This window comes from Eutrigla gurnardus (assembly GCF_963514095.1).
Source record: "Eutrigla gurnardus genome assembly, chromosome: 18".
In the NCBI taxonomy this organism is placed as follows: Eukaryota; Metazoa; Chordata; class Actinopteri; order Perciformes; family Triglidae; genus Eutrigla; species Eutrigla gurnardus.
Window position 1 is genome coordinate 11,380,531 of NC_139929.1, and position 19,126 is coordinate 11,399,656.

The following is a 19,126-nucleotide window of genomic DNA, read 5'->3' on the forward strand; positions in this document are numbered from 1 at the left end:
CCAACAGGCGGCAGCCATCAGATAATAAAGACGCAGCTCTTTGGGAAGCCGCTGCTATACAGACAATTAATTAGCTAATTGCTCTAACGAGCTCGTTAAGGCCGTGCATTTTTGGCAGCTGGTGTGAATACATTAACCAGGCTAATTCAATTAAACAGGTGGAGATTTCACAGCTGCCTCTCTCACACACACACACACATGAACACACACACACACACACACACACACACAAATCCTACAGGTGCTGTGTGTATGCCTTCGCTCCATTTGACTCCCGACCGTCTTTCTCAGAGAAACCTTGGCATTCGATCAAAAGCATAATAATATGCAGATCAAGTGGTGTGTACTTGTGCGTTTGCGTGTGTATTTTCTGTCGCCGCTTGTACCTTAATGGGCCGGTGTGCCTTTGAATCAAAAGTACAGCTCAATAAGCTCCAGCACTGGCAATCTGTATAATTGAAATGGTACAACATAAGCAGGTGGGAAACTGATTGAAGCGCTATGATAATGCACTTAAATTGGAATCCCAGGGGTCACCCAATAATGTAAGCCAAAGCTTCATAATGCATAATGAAATTCTTAATTTGCTCTAAAGCTTTTCACTATGACACATTCATGTGTGCACTTGTGTGTTTGACAAAAAAAAAAAAAATAGGCAGTCTACCTTCACAGCATATTCTTATTGGGTAAGCGGGAGGTTCTGCCAGTCTAATAACAGGACATTTAGCAATGTGTAACATGTTTGTGTAGGACTGTCGCAGAAAAAGCCACTCACACTGCACATCGCAGTCGTGTGTGTGTGTGTGTGTGTGTGTGTGTGTGTGTGTGTGTGTGTGTGTGTGTGTGTGTGTGCATCTTCAACCCTACCGTTTGTCTCACTCCATTCAGCTCTTCAGTTAGTTGGTCGATGCTCGCCGCTTTCTCTTCAATCCGTCTCTCAAATAAGGCGCTGAGCTCCGACATTTTGGCCTCGGCCTGGAAACACAGTCAGGAGTTCATGTTCATTCACTGTCATAAAGTGCATGCAGAGCTGTGGCATGTGTGTTCTCGTCACTCAAAGATCCTCTGTTGTGACACCTGACAGTTATGACTGACATTGTGTGGAATAATGGAATAATGGGGAAAAAATCGCAATAATATGACAAAGAATTACAGACAATAGACAATGCAGAAATTTCCCATACTAGACAGTATACACAGATATATATATATCACACACTAACGCACACAAATTGAGTTGGCTTGTCTGGAGGTGTTGGGCTCATAAGTCTGATGTGTTTGTGTTTAAATGTATATTCATGTTAATTCGGTGGGTTTGGTTTGTTATGGCAGCAACTACAGGAGGAGCTCCTTCATAGGCTGACTAAAGCGCTGAGGTCAGTGGTTAGCATAACTCCCATGGAGATGATACCACTGATTAATTTCCTCCGTCTTCATCGCCGCCACCCCCTCCCCCATTCACAGGTCCGCCCTCTTTCCCTTCCCCCCAGCCCCTTCAGCCACGGCTGAATATTAAATCAGTCCCCCTTTTTTTAATTTCGCGATAACCACAGTTCATTTTTCCTCCAAGTGTCATACAGCCGTGACGTGCTGTAGCAGCCTATATATTAAGGGGAGGGCTGATGTGAGTTATTGTTATCTTATTTCCATGTACTGCATGTGTGTGTCCTAGTGAGCACTATGCATGGCTAAATCATTACCTACACATGTGGTGCAAATATCGAATAACACCATCGGTAATTTGCGGGGGGAAATTTCCTGTCTCGACGGTTAGACATGCTCATGTTGCCGTCTTGAGAGCCACAACAGCACCCAAAGCCTCTGTTTCAGCGTGACATAAATATTGCCCGTGGTGTTCTGTGTGGTGTTACAGTAATACAAAGTGTTTGGGTTTGTTACACGACACATCGGCCAGGAGAGAGGTGAATCCAGACTGCTGCTCTACTTATACTGGGTCTTCACTAAATCACACCCTTTTTTTCCCTCCATTACCAATCTGCACATGAGCCTTCATCCGTATCTAAAACACCTGCATGATCACTGTGATCAAATATTTATTTACCCCTATATTTGCTAACATTTTGCTATCCTATCATTAGGCTTTGTCCTACATCCAGAGAGGAACAGCTGCTCTCAGGTTGAGGCTTTCCTCTCCTTGCATTGTTGTGGCTCCCTATCATCATATTACTCCACATCACCTGCTTGCATAGCCTGGAACCTCGCCCAGGAAACTGGGGGAAGTGGGAAGTGATTTGGAAAAATGAGGGCAATAAAAAAAAACACGGGGATGAATGGAGAGATGTGATATAGGGTAATATGCTAACCCAATCAGCAGGCTGCTGTTTGCCGACAGTATAATCAACATATCGGCCTAATGTCATTACAGCTATATGAGAAATAATATTGCGTGAAATGATATTGCGCGGCGCGTGCACGCCTGTGTGCGCTGCACACATGAGCTCACACGTCCAAATGTATGCATCACCGACCGCTTTCCCGGCGCCGACACGCCCGCGCACACACAGACGTGGTGACACGACGACGCTGAATTATCCATGCATGCACACACTGCAAAAGATTAACACTAGTTTATTCCTGTGTGAAGACCTTTTCTTAACCTATTAAAAATGAAGAAGAAAAAAAAAGAAAAGAGAGAAATAATTTCACTTCCTCAGGGCGATTAATTGATTACTTTGTGATGAATATTGATGGACAAAAAAAAGGTAACATTTTACCCCACTGACAATTAATTTCATTTTTTTAAGATAATATTTCAAGATGCAAATTTGACTTGTTTTAAAGCATTATTGGTTACATCTGTCAAAATCGATATTATTCACTCTTCTCACACACACACACACACACACATACATCTGCATATCCAGGCACACCGACTCTGACACAGTAGGATAATAGTTAGTGTGTGGCTTCCATATCCTGAATGCATGAGGCCACTGATGGCCTCTATTGATGGACACTGGCGTGAAGCCATCACTCAAGTTATGGAGCTTTAATTGGAGACAGCATAAAACGATAAACCAAGAAACATGCATGGCTGAACAGCCCAATGTAAACCATTAATCATAGCGCAGGCAAAGACAAGTGGTCGCCACCGCATACACACACGCGCAGACATACGCACACACGCAAGAGCACAGCTGTGAAAGCACACACACACAGGCTGCCCTTGCCCCACACATCTTGCATGTGTGTGCTTATTTGCGCGTGCACACACACACACACACACACACACAGAACGTGGCAGAGACAAGTGTCCCAGTCACATATACTCATGATAGATGACCCATTTAACTTTGATTTCTGAGAGAAATGAGCTTGCCAGCGATACAGGGTTACCACACACACAGAGAGACAGACACACACACACACTTACTCATTCATAATACACAGATACTATACATGGGCCACATACTGTATATGCTCACAGTGTACTTTTAGTTTATATGTAAATAACACCTTATTTTGCAGACACATGTATTCATGCCCTCTCTCACGGTCCCTTGCACGCTCTCACACACACACACACACACACACACACACACACACACACACACACACACACACACACACACACACACACACACACACACACACACACACACACACACACACACACACACACACACACACACACACACACACACGGTGCCTACTTATTTGCATGAGAAGGGTTATAATACGGGGATGATTTGTGATGCAAGCAATCAGAAGTGAAGTCATTCATCAGCGGCGGTGTCTCACACACATCTCCACTGGTCATAAATACAAATCTCCTCACACGCACGCATACACCTGCTTGTAAAATGTGCACATTCCCGCAGAGGAGAGGATAAATCAGCTAAAAGTTGGTATGAAGGCGAGACTGTTAATAACACAAATCCGCACAAATGTGTGCTCTCACACACATCAAACCCTCCACAAATACTTGGAATAAAATAAACTGACAGGCCCATGATATGTTTTAGGAAAGTTGGATTGGATGTGGCCCCTCTTCACATCTGTAACGCCTGGGAAAAACGGCATTCAATGCGAGTCTGTTTTTAAATGTTTGTTGTGCACTTGAAGAAGTGTTTTTACTGCGCGTCTTGCGTATTTGCATAGAAATAAATATGGCTTGACTTCTTTGTTATACTTGACTGCTGTATATTGTGAATAGTGACTTTGAAATATGCAATTTGGCAGCGCCGTCTCATTCAGCACCAACGCGGGGTTAGTACAAAATTTGGAAAGGGAGATAAAAGACCATACGTCCTGAAATGATTAAGAGACAAGAGCGTATTACCTGCACAATATGTCTGTGACGACATGTAAATAAACAGCCAAGTGTTCAAGAAACGCAGGGAACTCCTCAGAAAGATACAGAACTAGGGAAGGATAGGACTCGGTTTATTAGCAGCTAGAGTAGATAGAGATGTAATTGATTCCGAGAGAGGCCGGTGGGAGGAATTTCTTAAAAGGTTGAAATCTCACATTAAAAAGATGAGAAGTGACTGATGCTCTGACTGCAGTTAGAAGGTTACTCGTCCAATGGGAAGCAAGTGGAAGAGCAGAGAAAACTCAAGGTCTCAGTGTCAATGGGTTAAACAACTCAGTGGGCTGACAGGGAGCCGGAGTGGGAGAAAACACATATTACAGGCTTTTTCTGTCCTTTTCTGTCCGTATCGTTTCCTCGTGTTTTTGCACAGAAGTGTGGCTGCTGCCAAATACAAAAGCGGTTTCTACTCCAGCTTTAGTCTCGGGAGCAATTATTTTTTTCCGCAAACTGATAACGTTGTAATCCAGTCCTTCTCTTAGTTTGTTCCCTGATTTGAAATGTTAACACCCCTAAAACAAACTGCATCCCACCAAAGCCACTGTCTGGTGACATATGAGACGGTGTTGATGTTCAGACACATGGGTGTCGCATTAAAAGGATAAAAAGCTTTAAAATACACACAAAGCATGTACAACACATAGACACACACATGCGTTCCATACAGCGGTTGCAGCCCCTCAGCGCTCCTCTGTCCTCACATGCTTGGTTTCCCCATCTAATTGCTGCCATTCGTCAGTGTGCGTGCGCGTGTGCGTGTGCGTGTGTGTGTGTGTGTGTGTGATGCCAAATGCTTCTGCACTTTGTGTTTTTGTTCTTCTTTCGTGATTCTGTCACTGTGCATTTACAAACAACTGTGGTGGAAAGAGCGAAAGCAACAGATAATCAGACGGACAGGTAAGAATGGGAAGGAAGAGACAGACAGAAAGATAGAAAGACGCACAGACCGAGAGAAACACACACACACACTCGAGGAGCTGTCAGAGTGCCATAGGGCATACTCAACCTGTCAGCATTTAAACCTGCTGGCTCGTACTCTGGCTTGCCGAGTAGAATTAGTCTCACATTATATGCCAGCATCTTTATCGAAAACAACAAACACTTACTTCCGATAAATAGAATGTTTTAAACACAACTAGAGTTTCTTCACAATAAAAGCATGCGTGTTTGTTATTTTGTCTGAGGCCATTTAGCCACCGTTCCCACAGTGTAGATTTTACGGGGGTGTGAGAGAACGCGTGCAGAAAAAGCCGTTTAGTATCAGATAAAGTTAGCGGTGAGAAACGTGTCAAAATGAAAAAGCAAAACACTGATATCCTTCATCATTGGAACAAAATCTTCCGAATCACTCTTCAGCATGGAGCAAATCAAAACTTTAGGTGCATGAAACAAGTTAATTGCAACTTAACTTGACTTACATGCATGTCCTATCAACGTGTTAACAAATGACACTGATTGCACTCTTTTGGGGCAATCATGAAAGTACTGTGCTGATGAATAAACCTGTTTATGTTTTGTGTGGCCAGTGTGTGTGTGTGTGTGTGTGTGTGTGTGTGAGTGATGACAGTGTGTTTGTGTGTGTTTAATAAGAGGGGTCTGCATTATTAATTTTTTTCCCCTTTCTTTTACATGTGCTCGTGTGCATCTGTGTGTGTGTCCGTGTGTGTGTGTGTGTGTTTGTGTTCAACATGATAATTTGTCAGTTTATGTTGTGAGGGGTCTAAACAGATAAGCAATCCACAGCTCAATCCTTCATCCTGCTCTGATTATAAATCAGCTGGAGCTCTCAGAAGCAATCAGCAAGAGCAATCTGCAGCCAGCACAGACACCTTATCAATCAGGGGGGGCCATCACACTGTCACACACACACACACACGCACACAAACTAAAGAAATACGCACTCCCATATTCGTACGGTCTCACATACACACACACACCCATAGACACAAAGACAGGTACGTCGCAATTGTAATTCTACATCCCCACCCTGCAGCCTCTTTCCTCCTTTTAAAACTTCCTTCTCTTTGCTCTTTTTTTTTTTTTTTTTGGTGTCTTGAAACGGGATCACAGAGAAGTTTCATCCAGCTTGCTGCCTGGCGGCCACGGAGCTGTGCGGGGCGAGACACATCACTCCTAATTACAGTCTGATATTAATAACAGAGAAAAATATTAATCTTGGAGGTAAACACTAAGCCGCTTAAAGGAAAATTGCAAATAAATCAGATTATCTTATAGGAATATCCTCAGAATGGGCCGAAGGGGTAATGAGAAACCTGGGCCCAACCCCTCTCCCTCCCTTCTCTGTCATTTCCCACTCTCCCGTCCTCCTGCAGGATTGGAAAAGGTGTGACTGTGTGTACGTGTCTGGGTTTGTGTTTGTGAGCACATCTGTGTATTTGTAAAACTGCAGTGCAACCCCCCCCCCCCCACACACACACACACACACACACACACACAAGCAAAACACAACCGTCTCTCTCTCTCTCCCTCCCTCTCTCTCCCTACCCTGCTGTATTCATTTTTCACCTCCAATTTTATTTTTTCATCAGTCGGGGGGGCGCCGCCGAGCAGATTCAATTAGGTTCTGTGATTGGGCCGCTGGCATTCAGCGGGGTCACGGAAAGGTTAAAGAATTCAGTGGCACAAACATGATTATGGCTCTGTAGCATTTGATCAAAAGTAAGGTTTGTCACGGCAAAGTGGAACCCCTCTGTTTTCTTGAAACGGGACCACCGGTTTGGCCGGAGTGTGATGTGAGAGCTGTTCCACGTGTTGGTTTATACGATACAGTATACAGAGATATGTAAAAGTGTGGCATGCTTCTACACCAGAGAGCTCGGAAACACACACATATATTCAAGGATACATTCTCTCTTTCTCTCCCTCTCTCTCTCACACACACACACACACATTCAGAGAGTAGCGAGAGTAATAAAGCCCACCCTTGCAGTGAAATTAAAGCTAGTCAATGACACTGCGTCCCGAGTACACACTCAATCATTTTTATACCCACATGAAACAGCCAACATAATACCAGCTCTGCACATGTATCCAATATCACCTGGAGACTATGAAAAAAAACAACAACAAAAACCAAAACAACTAATCAAATATCATATTGGATGTGTCAGATTCGTGTCAGAACAAGAGATTGATACTAAATATAGGAAATATGGTACAATAACAGTGTGCGATCTTTTTATATTCAAAATGGCCAAGCAGAGAGCACATTATGAGATATTGGATTGATAAACAGGCTGGGATGCCGTTGTTGGGTGAGTATAATAGAACAATAACATTGCTCCTGGGTTAGCAAAGATCGCATTATGATTTTAATGTGTTTTACAGACACAAGCCCTTCACCGGGAGGAAATTATGTCAATAAATAAGCAGCCCTCACATTTTAAAACAAAGAGAATCATAGTCAATGAAAAAAAAAAAAACAGGCAAATGCAGGATGGTGTTTGGTTACTATTAAATATCGTGCACACACACATGCACATCATCATGGTACAATGTGAGCTCAGAAATATAAGATTCTGCCTGACTTCTTCTTAAACAAATATTTTATTATCATGGTTTTTATAGGTAAAACAGAGGGTGGGTGAAACTGGTTTCTGTAGCCGTCGCAGGACAGTTATAAGCCGTCACTGGAGAGTGAGTATTAATTATAAGCTTCAATATCTACAAGTTAAATACTCAAAAGTAAGTAGAAGAATGGTACAAAAGTTCAAACTACTGGATCGCCCATAAAGTTGGAATAATTTGCAAATGTTTTGTCTTTTATTGTGCCAAACTGATGCATGAATTCATTTCACCTTGGTAGTTGGGACAACTAATGTAAAATAATAAATAATAAAGTGATCACTGATGCAAATAAACAGAGGATTGTATCTGAAAACTTTATGGGCAACAGTGTATATAATACTTCAGGCAGTTGTGAACTCTTCATCAATAACTCCGAGCTACACTGCGCCGTGGTTCGCCTATACAAGGTACCCATACTCACTCACATTTATTTCCACTCACACCTGAATTTGCCCATGAGGAAATTCATCGTGACATTGTCAATCATCTCAGTTTGGGAGTACCCGTCAATCATCTCCTTCCCACAAATCACCGGAAGCCACAGGGAGCTTCCCCATCTGCCACTTCAGGTGTGGAACACCAGCCAGACGCAACCAGTCAATAGAGCTGTTTGGTACTCCGGTCCCTTGCTACGGCCCTAATTGCCGGTGCAACACTCAAATGCGTCCTACACTTCCCGATACGTCCTACACCCCCCACCCCTCTCACTCAGCGATCCCCATTCCATACTCAAGATGGATATTTACATGCCCCACACCGGGGAGAGCAAACAAGCTCATTTAAAAGTTCACATGCTAATGTGTGACATTTAATCCAAACTTTACACGGGGAAAAGGACACGCAACAATAGATTTTGATTCCTTTCTTGTCCGTGAATCTCATCATCTTTTGCCTTCCATATTTATGAGTTGAAAAGACGGGACACCTTAGAGGGGAGTGAGGGGAAGGGACAGGCCTGGTTGGTGATATCTGCACAGAGTCTCTACTTTGTTGATATTGTTCATATGCACAAAATACAGACTTGTTGTTTTTGTTTGAAGCCACGTGGCAGAAAAAGTATCCCACTTCACATACATGGTAAAAAAATCAATCAATTCATCATTCATTTTAAATGTCTGCAGGCTTCTCGTTTTCAGCTGGCGGGTATCTCTCTCATCAACTGAAATGAAAACTCTCTGCGATATCAGCTGTAGCTAATTAATGTAGTTAATTCCATGATTTGGCCAAAACCACAAAGTGAAACTTTTCTCACAGTTGTCTGGAAAATGTACGCTGAAAGGCCGTGTCTGCAGGCTTCAACCATTTCCCAGTGATACGCCACTCCGTATCGTTCTGATATTTCAGACGAGTGGAAAGAATGGAAAGTGGGGGGGGAAAAAACAAAAAGTCAGCCAAAGGGGTTGCGGTTGGGTGGAGTAGTTGGTGTGTGTGTGTGTGTGTGTGTGTGTGTGTGTGTGTGTGTGTGTGTGTGTGTGTGTGTGTGTGTGTGTGTGTGTGTGTGTGTGTTAGTCTCCAGCTGAATTTTTGGTTTCACTGGCTCACTGGCTGACACATAGGCACAGAGCATATTATATTGCCATGCAGATTAATGTTTATTCGAGGTTACTATTTGAAGTATGAGTATCAGGGCTTATTTTTATTTTTTTTAATCTTCACTCCTGGGTCATGTCAGTGATCACTTACAGTAGGTACTGATGTTGTATACATTTTATTTTGTAATTTATTCCCCCCATGGATGTGTTCCAAGCAAAAATATAAGATCCAACTATATGAGCACCAAAGGGAAACGGGGCCTTAAGAGGCCAGATGAGGAATATTCGTTGCATTAAATCATCGGGTGGTGGAGCTAAGCACGAGCGGGGAAACCACAGCTAAATGGAAGGACAGTGACACACATGGATGCAGTAAATGAATGTTTTTTTGTACCTCAGAGAGAAGCGTCTCCTCCTTGTGGTGATACTCTGACAACTCCCTGTTCTGTCGCTCTACCTGCTTCCTGCTGACGGTCAACTACAGAGAGAGAGAGAGAGACAGAGAGAGAGACAGAGACAGAGAGAGAGAGAGAGAGAGAGAGAGAGAGACAGAGAGAGAGAGTGTGACTGGAAATAATAACAATGACGATATAGAAAAAACTGTCCCACCGATTATGAATTTGATACGGTATGTTTTCCATTTTCTATGTCACATTTGAGAAAGATTAAAAACAAGAACAAATGGAAGTTAATGAAACAGCAATGGGTCAAATGAACAGAGAGACATTATTACACATATGGACGTACAGTGTGGATTTTTGTGTGCCAAGGAAAAAGGTTTGGGATGTAAAAACCGTCAGGTTCTCTCTCTCTCCATCTCTCTCTCTCTTTCGGTCTCACTTTCACACACTCACACACACACACACTCACACACACACACACACACACGCACACATCGACCAGGACAGGCCAGGGATGAGCACACCCCATCTGATCTGTGGCCCGTTCATTCATTAGACCCATGCTCTCCCCTATTGATTTCAGCTTAAATAATGAGAAAGCTTATCCAAAAATCTTTAGCATTTGGGCTCCAACTTAAGGGAATCAATGGGGCCATTTCCCATTTTGAACAGCACATACGCAGGGGTTTTATGTACGGTGAACGGGACAAATCCAGATGCTGATAAATCAATAGGCCTTTTTGTCGATGGACAGGCACGCTTGCACACACACATGCATGCACACGTGGACACACATGGCTGATAAATGGTATTTTTGAGGCAATTAAAGTGAGCTGTAAACATATGAAGGCCAATCAATTGGCCAGCGAGGTCTATTATCAAGGCTTTAACACTGATTTAGAAGGGGCTTTAAGGAGCCAGCAGCTTTAAGTGTGCCACAGTCACTTATGCAGATCAGCAGCAGCTCGAGACCTGCACAGATCAGTGCTGCGCCGTGCTAAGCTACTCACACAACGAGATAGTTCACATGTCACCGCTACAGAGCCTCAAAACTGCTGCACATGAGGAAAGGTGTGTGAAACGAAAATGTGCATCTAAGGGCCTTTTAAAGCTCATTTTTGTTTAATGGCTTATGTTATGCTCCACAGTTATATTATTCAAACCAGCCTGAAAAAAAAAAAAAAAAATGCAAAACATTTACAAATTATATTTTTCCCTGCTTATAAATTTTTTGCAAACAAACAACGTGGTCAGACATGGCGCCAATATTAAGTCCCTCTTAGCCATGGGCATTGTTGAAATATTGCATCATTTATTCTCTCCATAATTCTTTTTTCTTTTTTTTTTAGAATGCAGTTTGCATCTCGGTGAAATAATAAAGAGGGCAGGGGAGGAGCCGCGTGGTGGACAATTCTATTTTGGAGGGGGGTAGACAAGCTTGTTAGGAGGAAAAACGAATACGTCGGTGCTGTCCGGCCTCCAGGCTTTCCCCCCTACTGCTTCCACTTTGCTAAAGGTGAGACACATGTGTTCGCGAAGCCAACCTACAGACAACATTTCCCTGAGGTAATTGGTTCTGCATTAATATTCATTTGATTCTGTATTCAGCCGCCATGACAAGCCTCCGTGCTTTGATGCTCTGTGCCTAGGTCCCCTCATCCACCACACAATGTTAACCCTGAAACTGTGGGTCCAGATAAACAGGCACATTGAGGCACTTTTTCCCTGCGTATGTGCAAGACTACAATGATAGAAAGCTAAACTCAAGCCCTCCTGCCCTTCTAGCGTGTTACTTTTTGTCTCTGGTTTCTCTCACTTTGACTTGTACGACGCGCTCCGTCTTTTCATACCACTGTTTCAGGCCGGGTGATCTGGTGTGTGTGCGTGCGCGTTGCCGAGGCATGACATTTCAATTGTGCGGCCAATCAAATTGGCAGAGAGGCAGCAAGAAAGGTTGGGGAGGGATGAGGGGGATGCGGGGGTGTTCTGAGGGTTGCCGACCAACCGTTACCATGGTGAACCACTTCAGTCAAAACCACCAAGGTCACAACTGCTGACCTGCAGTGTTATGGGACTTCTCAATAGCAAACTGTATATGGACATGAGGACTTCTCTCTTTCTTTATTTGCTTCTTTGTTCTTTTTTTTTCTCCTTTCATTTTTCCTTTCTTTCTTTCTTTGCACACTTCCCCCTCTTGCTTTCTGCTCTGCTTTTCTATCTCTCTCCTTCGAACACTCTCCTTTCTTCCTTTCTTTCTTTCACCCCATTTGTTTTATATAGCCTCTCTGTCTTTCTTTCATATTTAAGACTGACTAATTGTGCCATTACGAGGCCTGTGGTGTTGCTGAATACATTATGTATGGCCTGTGCTGGCAGTGAGTCTGAACATGGCCTGTTTTGAGTCATTATAATTCCGTTTGCTAACACACAGCCATTGTGCTAGTCTGGGGTTAGGGGAGATGGTATGATAAAATATTGAGGGCGAGCAAGGCAGCTGCAGATGCTAGCTGTCATGTGTGAGCGAATGAATGTTATGACAAGCATGTTTAAACATTCATGTGGGGAGGAGAGTTTAGGAGGGCTTTTCATTAACACCAATATGTCTTCGTCTCCCCGGTGCAGACACTGCTGGTGTTAGCATGACAACAACAGGGAGGGAGAGGAATTAACATCTTGAGAGGAGACTGTCACAGACACACACGTACGGAGAGGTAGACAACAAACGATCTCGTGCATGGGCGCGCACACAGAAAGCTGCGCATTTCACACTGGCTGAGTAGTCTGAGTACTATACTGTGTGCAGCTGACATGAAAAAAGTACGGAGTGAAATTGACACTCCACTTTCAGACTCTTAGCAGACGGCAAGACAACGCTCTCTTGTTTACCAGAGCAACTATCTGAGAGCGCATAACGCCGTGTTCGGAGCCGATCAAATAGCTCGGAGTAGGACTGAGCAACACATTCAAACAGGAAGAAGCAGGAGTGCAGTGGGTTCGCACATCAACCACAACAATGACATAATAGATTATTTTTCTAAAAGGAACAATAAGGATGTGGGAGGTTTCTAGGCCAAACTTACATCACCCACATGCTGTCAGACATTTGTCCTGGAAGCAACAGTGCATTGTCTTCATTCTAGAAGAAGAGCTTTATGTGGCATTTGTTGGGAGCAGAGCAATGGCCAATGTCTGTATAACCTTGACAAAGACAAAGAGACACTTTAACAGGTAAGGGGCTGAAATAACAGCACTGTTGTAAACGGGTGAACTCTAGCCGTGTAAAGAAAAAGGATTTTCTTTTAATCTCTTATCCTATTAACATATCCATGGTATCTGCAGCTTGTGACTAAAAGCACATGTCATGCATCTTACAGGAGTGCAGTAACGGAGCTCAACATCATTACTCTGTTACTGTGGCATGTTATTATGGAAGAGGTATACACATTTTAGCTCACTAAAACTCCATCAAACGGAGTGCAAAATCAATACCTATGCTGATGATCTCATGAAGTCAAATCGCGGCAAAGGAGGAAAAAGGAGCATCAAGTATTCTCAACATAAGTGGCTTTGACTTGCAAAATGCGTTTGCATAACATGAGCTCTGGATAATGTCATAAATGGCTTTAAATGCTGCAAGGTGCATTATCAATATGCACAGTCATCGCTTTTACCCACACCTTGATGCAAACATTTTGAATTAATCTCGTTTCCACTGGTCAAGCAATTCCATTTTGATATTCAAATTTAGTGCGTATGCGCATATGCGTGCCGGTGCACGCTCGTGCAGGACTGATCTAATCAGTCTTAAATCGTTTAATAAGGCAAGGACACGGAGGAGATGACTCAGCTGATGTGGACACTAGCTAATATTAGCATCTCGCCCCGATTCAAGACCTGCGCTTGCACAGAGTCATCCGGTGTTTGGTCTTCCCTTTACAAAAATGCATGCTTTGGATGTTAAGCCCCGCACTTTAGCTCACTACAGTGAATTCCATTAGCCCATTAGCGAAAGGGCCTCGACCTCATGCTAATGTTTTTTTTTAAAACACATCAAGTCAATTTCGAGAGTAGACCTTAAACTTAAAGAGACATACAGACATACTTACAGGACTCTTGTCTTTAACATGCTCTCATCATGTCAAATCAGACGTGTTTTAACTGAATCTCTCGTAAGCCGTACAGACCAAGCCAGAGGTCTTCCTAAACTAACTCTCATCTACAAACACATGATAAAATGCATGCCTACATGTTGCAAACACAGGTGGACAAGCACATAGCACAGAGGCACACACACACACACACGTACATGAACACACAATACATACAAGCGTGCACACAGAAACTTAATTTGGCTATTTATTAAAAGCTGGAGCATGGAGTTGACTCGGGGTAGGCAGGTTGCGACACCACAAATCTTTTCTGACTTCCTGTCTCTCTCTCTCTCAGGCCCAACAAAGACAGTCTTGTCTGGGTGTCTCCTCCCTTCGCTCTCCTCACCATTCATTAGAAGCACAAGAAGCTGTGGTCAGGTTCAAAGAAAATCTACATTCTCTCTCTTTCAGTCAGACACTCATTCATTCATCCCCCCTGTCTTCTTCTTTCTGGTTCTCTCTCCCTCCCTCCTTCAAGTCTCTCTCTCTCTCTCTCCTCTCTAAACACCGTCTCTTCCACATGGCCCGGATAATGAGCGGCGAAGCTAAACGAGAGGAAATTCACTATTAGGATGAGAACGCTGACTGAAGGTTTTAAATAAACGGAGAGAACTTGAGGCCAAATTGTATTTCCAAGGACATAAACTAATGGAACAGGCAGACATTCTCTGAACAAATACACACTCCGTTTAAACTACCATAATAGTTGTAAAAATATACAATGTCCATGTGGATCTAACTGAGACACGGACTGGCAGAAGGCAGAAATACGTATCAATGCATGTATCCTCACATATGCATGTAGAAAACCACAAACAATGTTTACATGAACTCAATACCACTTGTTTCCTCGGCGTGGAAAGCCTATTACCTCGCATTCAAAAGCAGAACAATAACAACATGAAAAAAACATGAATGCTCATCTATGTCATTGAAAACTAATTAGGCAAATGTGTTTTCTTAAGTGTCTCTGATATGCTCTCGGGCAGAGAAAATCCACACCCACATACAAACACACGGAGGAGCCTCACTCTATGAGGTTAATTGGGTTATCTAGGCTGATTAGCATAACTAATTAGGACGGTTGTTAACGGATAATAATTATTTATTCAATTAGCGCGCTACGTCTGTGTACGAAGCTGTGCGTGTCTATAGATTCCCCGTCATCACTGGCACAAGTTCAAATGAAAATGAAGCAGAGCTAAGTAGGCATGAAGTGAGACCTGTGTGTTTGTGTTCACACACACACACACACACACACACACACACACACACACACACGCACGCACACACGCACAGCAAGCATGCTATGCTGGAGCTCTTAAATCCCTAATAATCATCATTAGGCTTCTGTTTAGCATAATTAGCATTGTTAACCAGATGTCGGCCCGGCTGTGCCAGTCACACAACAAGTGACATATGTCGCCCTCGCGGCACCTTTCCAGGCTGCTGAAGAGGCTACTTGTCCCCATCAGGTGGGTTTATGGCACATTTGCATCCTTTCACTGATTGCTGGATGGATAATGCAGCAGCTGATGTTCACAGTGCGTTGTGACGCTATGTGTGCAAAAAAATGTCCAAAGGGGTGATTCGCTTTTTGTTTTTTTGTGTTTTTTTCGAAGGCAAACAGCTTGTAAAGTGACACAGCTCCTGCAGTTATGTCAGTTAATGGAATAATACTGAGCTCATCGCACCAATTTATTCATCCGTGTTTGCAAATGCAGATGCTGCCTTTTGTTTGTGATGCTCAACATGCGCTTTAAGCCGACAGTAAACACGAAAAAAGCAAATCAACAACACTCCTCTCGTCTTCAGCTCACAAGTGAAAACTCACAAACACACTTGAACGCTCACAAATAACCAGAGAGGGAAAATGAGAGAGAAAGAGAGAGGGAGCGCTACATTTACTGAAATTAAACATTTTCTCATCAGCCTGAGGGTGCAGCAGGCCCACTAATGTATTATTCATCCCCACTTCACAAAGGAACATTAATCAATTATGAAGATATGAGGATCTTAAAGTATAGAGGAGAGACGAAGAGGGCCCCGTTCGTATTAATATGCGGCCGCAATCGTGCGCCCCCCCACCCCCCCACCCCCTGCTCCTCAAATCAATATTTTGTAGATTAATTTGGAGCGGTTGTGGCGAGATGGCAGGATGGAAGGAAGGAGGGGATGTGGGGGTGGAGGAGAGGAGAGAATGTCTGAGGTCTGAATTAAGGTGAAGTGTTTTGTCGTTTTGTTTTGGGGGGGGGGTTTATAAAGCTGTGTAAGTGTGTGCACATGCATGCGTGTAAATATGCTGTCTTCTGTTGTAAGTAAAGATACTGAAATCCCCAATTAAGACAACTACATCATGAAATATTCAAAGTTCAATTCAAAGAGGAGAGACTCCTTGAAATGTTTTTAATCCAACGATTCCAGTCGTCTTTTAATTGTGGGTGAAGGTGTGTAATCATGTTGAGGGAAAAGGCATCGTCTCATACATGAGAATGTAAATGAGGGAATACAATGAAAATAATAAATGTTCTCACTTGCAGCCAAGTTCACACATTATCAGCCATTGTTGAGTAGTCTGGTTAGATACGGTAGATCGACATTAATAAACTCACCTCAGAATTCAAAATCGCTGCCTTTTCAGCCAAACTGTTAGCAGCTTGAGCATGGGCCTTCTTCTCCTCCTCCAGTTTCTTCACCCACTCCTCCTCGCTCTTTAGTTGCTCCTGCATTCTCCTTTCCTCTGTTTTTTCACATTTCAGTCTCTGTTCGTCTCCTCTTTGCCTCCATTCCTCCTCTTTTCTCTTCAGCTCCTCCTGAAGCTCGCTCACTCTCACATTCAGCAAGGAGAGCTAAAGTCACACAGTAGAAAAAAGCAGGCAGCCCGTAAAACTAATGACATACCAGCCACATAATCTCAAAACTAATGTGAAACTTCAGGACGCCCATTGCAAGTTTGTTTACATTATAATGCAGTTTTTGCATGCAAATGAGTGCAAAAAGAAAGCCCAAGTCAGTGATAGAAAGTAACTGAGTACATTTACACAAGCCCTATTAAGTTTAACATTTTTAAGGCATGTACTTCACTTTAGTACTTCCATTTTATGCTGCATTATTTTTTGTTTTGGTATTTGAATACTTCTTCCACCACTGCACATGTATACTCTCACTCTAGTGCCCACCTGAACGTGTGTGTCAGCCCCCTCTTGTTGCAGCAGCTCGATGTGAGCTTGCAGTTTGGCGATGCAGACGTCTTTCACAGCGATCTCCTTCACGTTGTCTTTCTGGATCTGCTGCAGCCACGAGAGCTCGCTCTGCAGGTTGACCGGCCTCTCACTGCTTCCTGGGACCTGCGTTGCCGTCTGGGACACAAAGTAGTTCAAATGTTCAAAGGAGGACATTTATAATGACTGTTAATGTCTAATTTTGAATATAACCATTTGTAATTATGGAAGAGTGTCATATACCATAAGTATAATTTATGAAAATGTGTATATTTAGTCCCTCTCAAGTAAAACAGCTGATTGCTTTGTTAGTTCTTTATGAAGATGGACTGTATAGAGATGAAACAGGGTCAAGCAGAGGATAGTGGTACGTGCTGTGTAAAGGACACACTGCAACCATGTTAGTAATTCAGATGAAAACCTTCTACGCCAAAGAACTGAGAGGAATTACACGTGTAAACATGCCTTGTTTTCTCTGTTAAGGATAGAGTTGTTTTAATTGGGCCTCGTAGATTCTGAGTGTATTCAGCTAAACAGCAAGGCTTATTGCTGACAAACAAAGATGTAATTCTGTGGCAATCATCTTTATTAAGGCTGCGTGTGCGCGGGTCTGTGCCAACAGATCGAGCCGTGCATCTGCCTCGCAGACGCACCGGCTAAACAGAAACACAAGCAGAATGAAAAGATGTATCAACATTTGTTGAAAATATGATTAACAGACCAAGCCTCACTTACGCTGGGTGTCGCCTGCTCTGTAATCACACAAACCACTAATTAGCGGCAGTGCAAATTAATGAGTTAACTCACAAGCAGCGTAAACAAACAGTAACCAGCCAACACACACATAAACATCCAACAAGCCCGGGTTTACCACAAGCACAAATGTACGTGTGCACATGCATGTGTGTGTGTGTGTGTGTTTTCTGCAAGCCTGTGTGTATTTACGTGCGTCTTAACCGTAAGCCACAGAAGACAGTAAAACAGCAGTGGGTATAATTTAGTGACACCCTGTAAGGAGGTGTGGGAAGGCCATAAAAAACTCTCCCTTTTAATCCCGGCCGGCGACGCCATGTTTGTTACCCAGGGCTTTGAGATATGCCGGTAATTCATCACACACGCCTCGGCTTCCTGTTAAACCTGGCTGCACATGGAGCGCTTCTAGCGTAGCTGCCAAACCAATATCGTAAAAAAAAAAAGCATTCTCCACCTCTCAGACAGGCTTCTAAACAATAACAAGCACGCTGCAAGAAAAAAAAAAGGAAAAAAAAATCACCTCAACAAGTCATTTAATTGTATAGGCAGTCTTCGGACTGTGGATTGTGGAAGATTTAGTTTCTTTGTTTCCATTCTTATTTTACGGCATTTTAGGAACAACTTGAAATAAGGGAAGTTACTCCATATGTATGTAGGGGGGATGCAGTGTATTGTATTCTGTCTATTGGCGAAGGTTTGAAGGCTGGACTATATCTTGACAACATTTTTGCAGTGTGATCCTGCACTTTATCCCTAATTGTTATAAACTCAGGACAATTAGAGTTTGATTACCTTTTGTTTCTGCAGGAAATCCGCCCTGAGCTCCCTCTCCACATCAGAGATGACCATTGTTTCGGTTTGCAACTGGATGTTCAGGTCTTCGCCAGGACTAAAGAAGAAAGACAGAGAGAACAAAAGAAAGAGGATCTTCCATGGCAAAGAATAACAGGGAAAAACTGGTGGAATTAAACCGCTACTGGGCAGGTATGTAGCAGGATTTAATACTATATTAGTTGCTGATATATTCACTGGTGCAATTTCCACTATATATTGGATATGATCTGAATTGCATAGGTGTTAATTATCATCACTTGATGTAAATCTCATGGGCAAATAATAAAAGCAGCACAGCACGTAGCGTATATCA

At 43.1% G+C, this 19,126-nt stretch overlaps 1 protein-coding gene across 1 annotated transcript in view; it reads right to left on the reverse strand.

The window, feature by feature from the left end:
- The window catches only part of LOC311028766 (uncharacterized protein), a 69,882-nt gene extending 51,011 nt beyond the window's left edge, over positions 1-18,871 (reverse strand). Inside the window, exons 1-5 of the mRNA XM_084033529.1 lie at positions 18,772-18,871; positions 17,185-17,364; positions 16,618-16,854; positions 9,848-9,931; positions 868-975 (exon numbers count right to left, since the gene is read on the reverse strand). Of these exons, the coding sequence (XP_083889655.1) occupies positions 868-975; positions 9,848-9,931; positions 16,618-16,854; positions 17,185-17,364; positions 18,772-18,828 (666 nt within the window). The 5' untranslated portion in view covers positions 18,829-18,871. The remainder of the gene's footprint in view (positions 1-867; positions 976-9,847; positions 9,932-16,617; positions 16,855-17,184; positions 17,365-18,771) is intronic.
- Between the last annotated feature and the right edge of the window lie 255 nt (positions 18,872-19,126).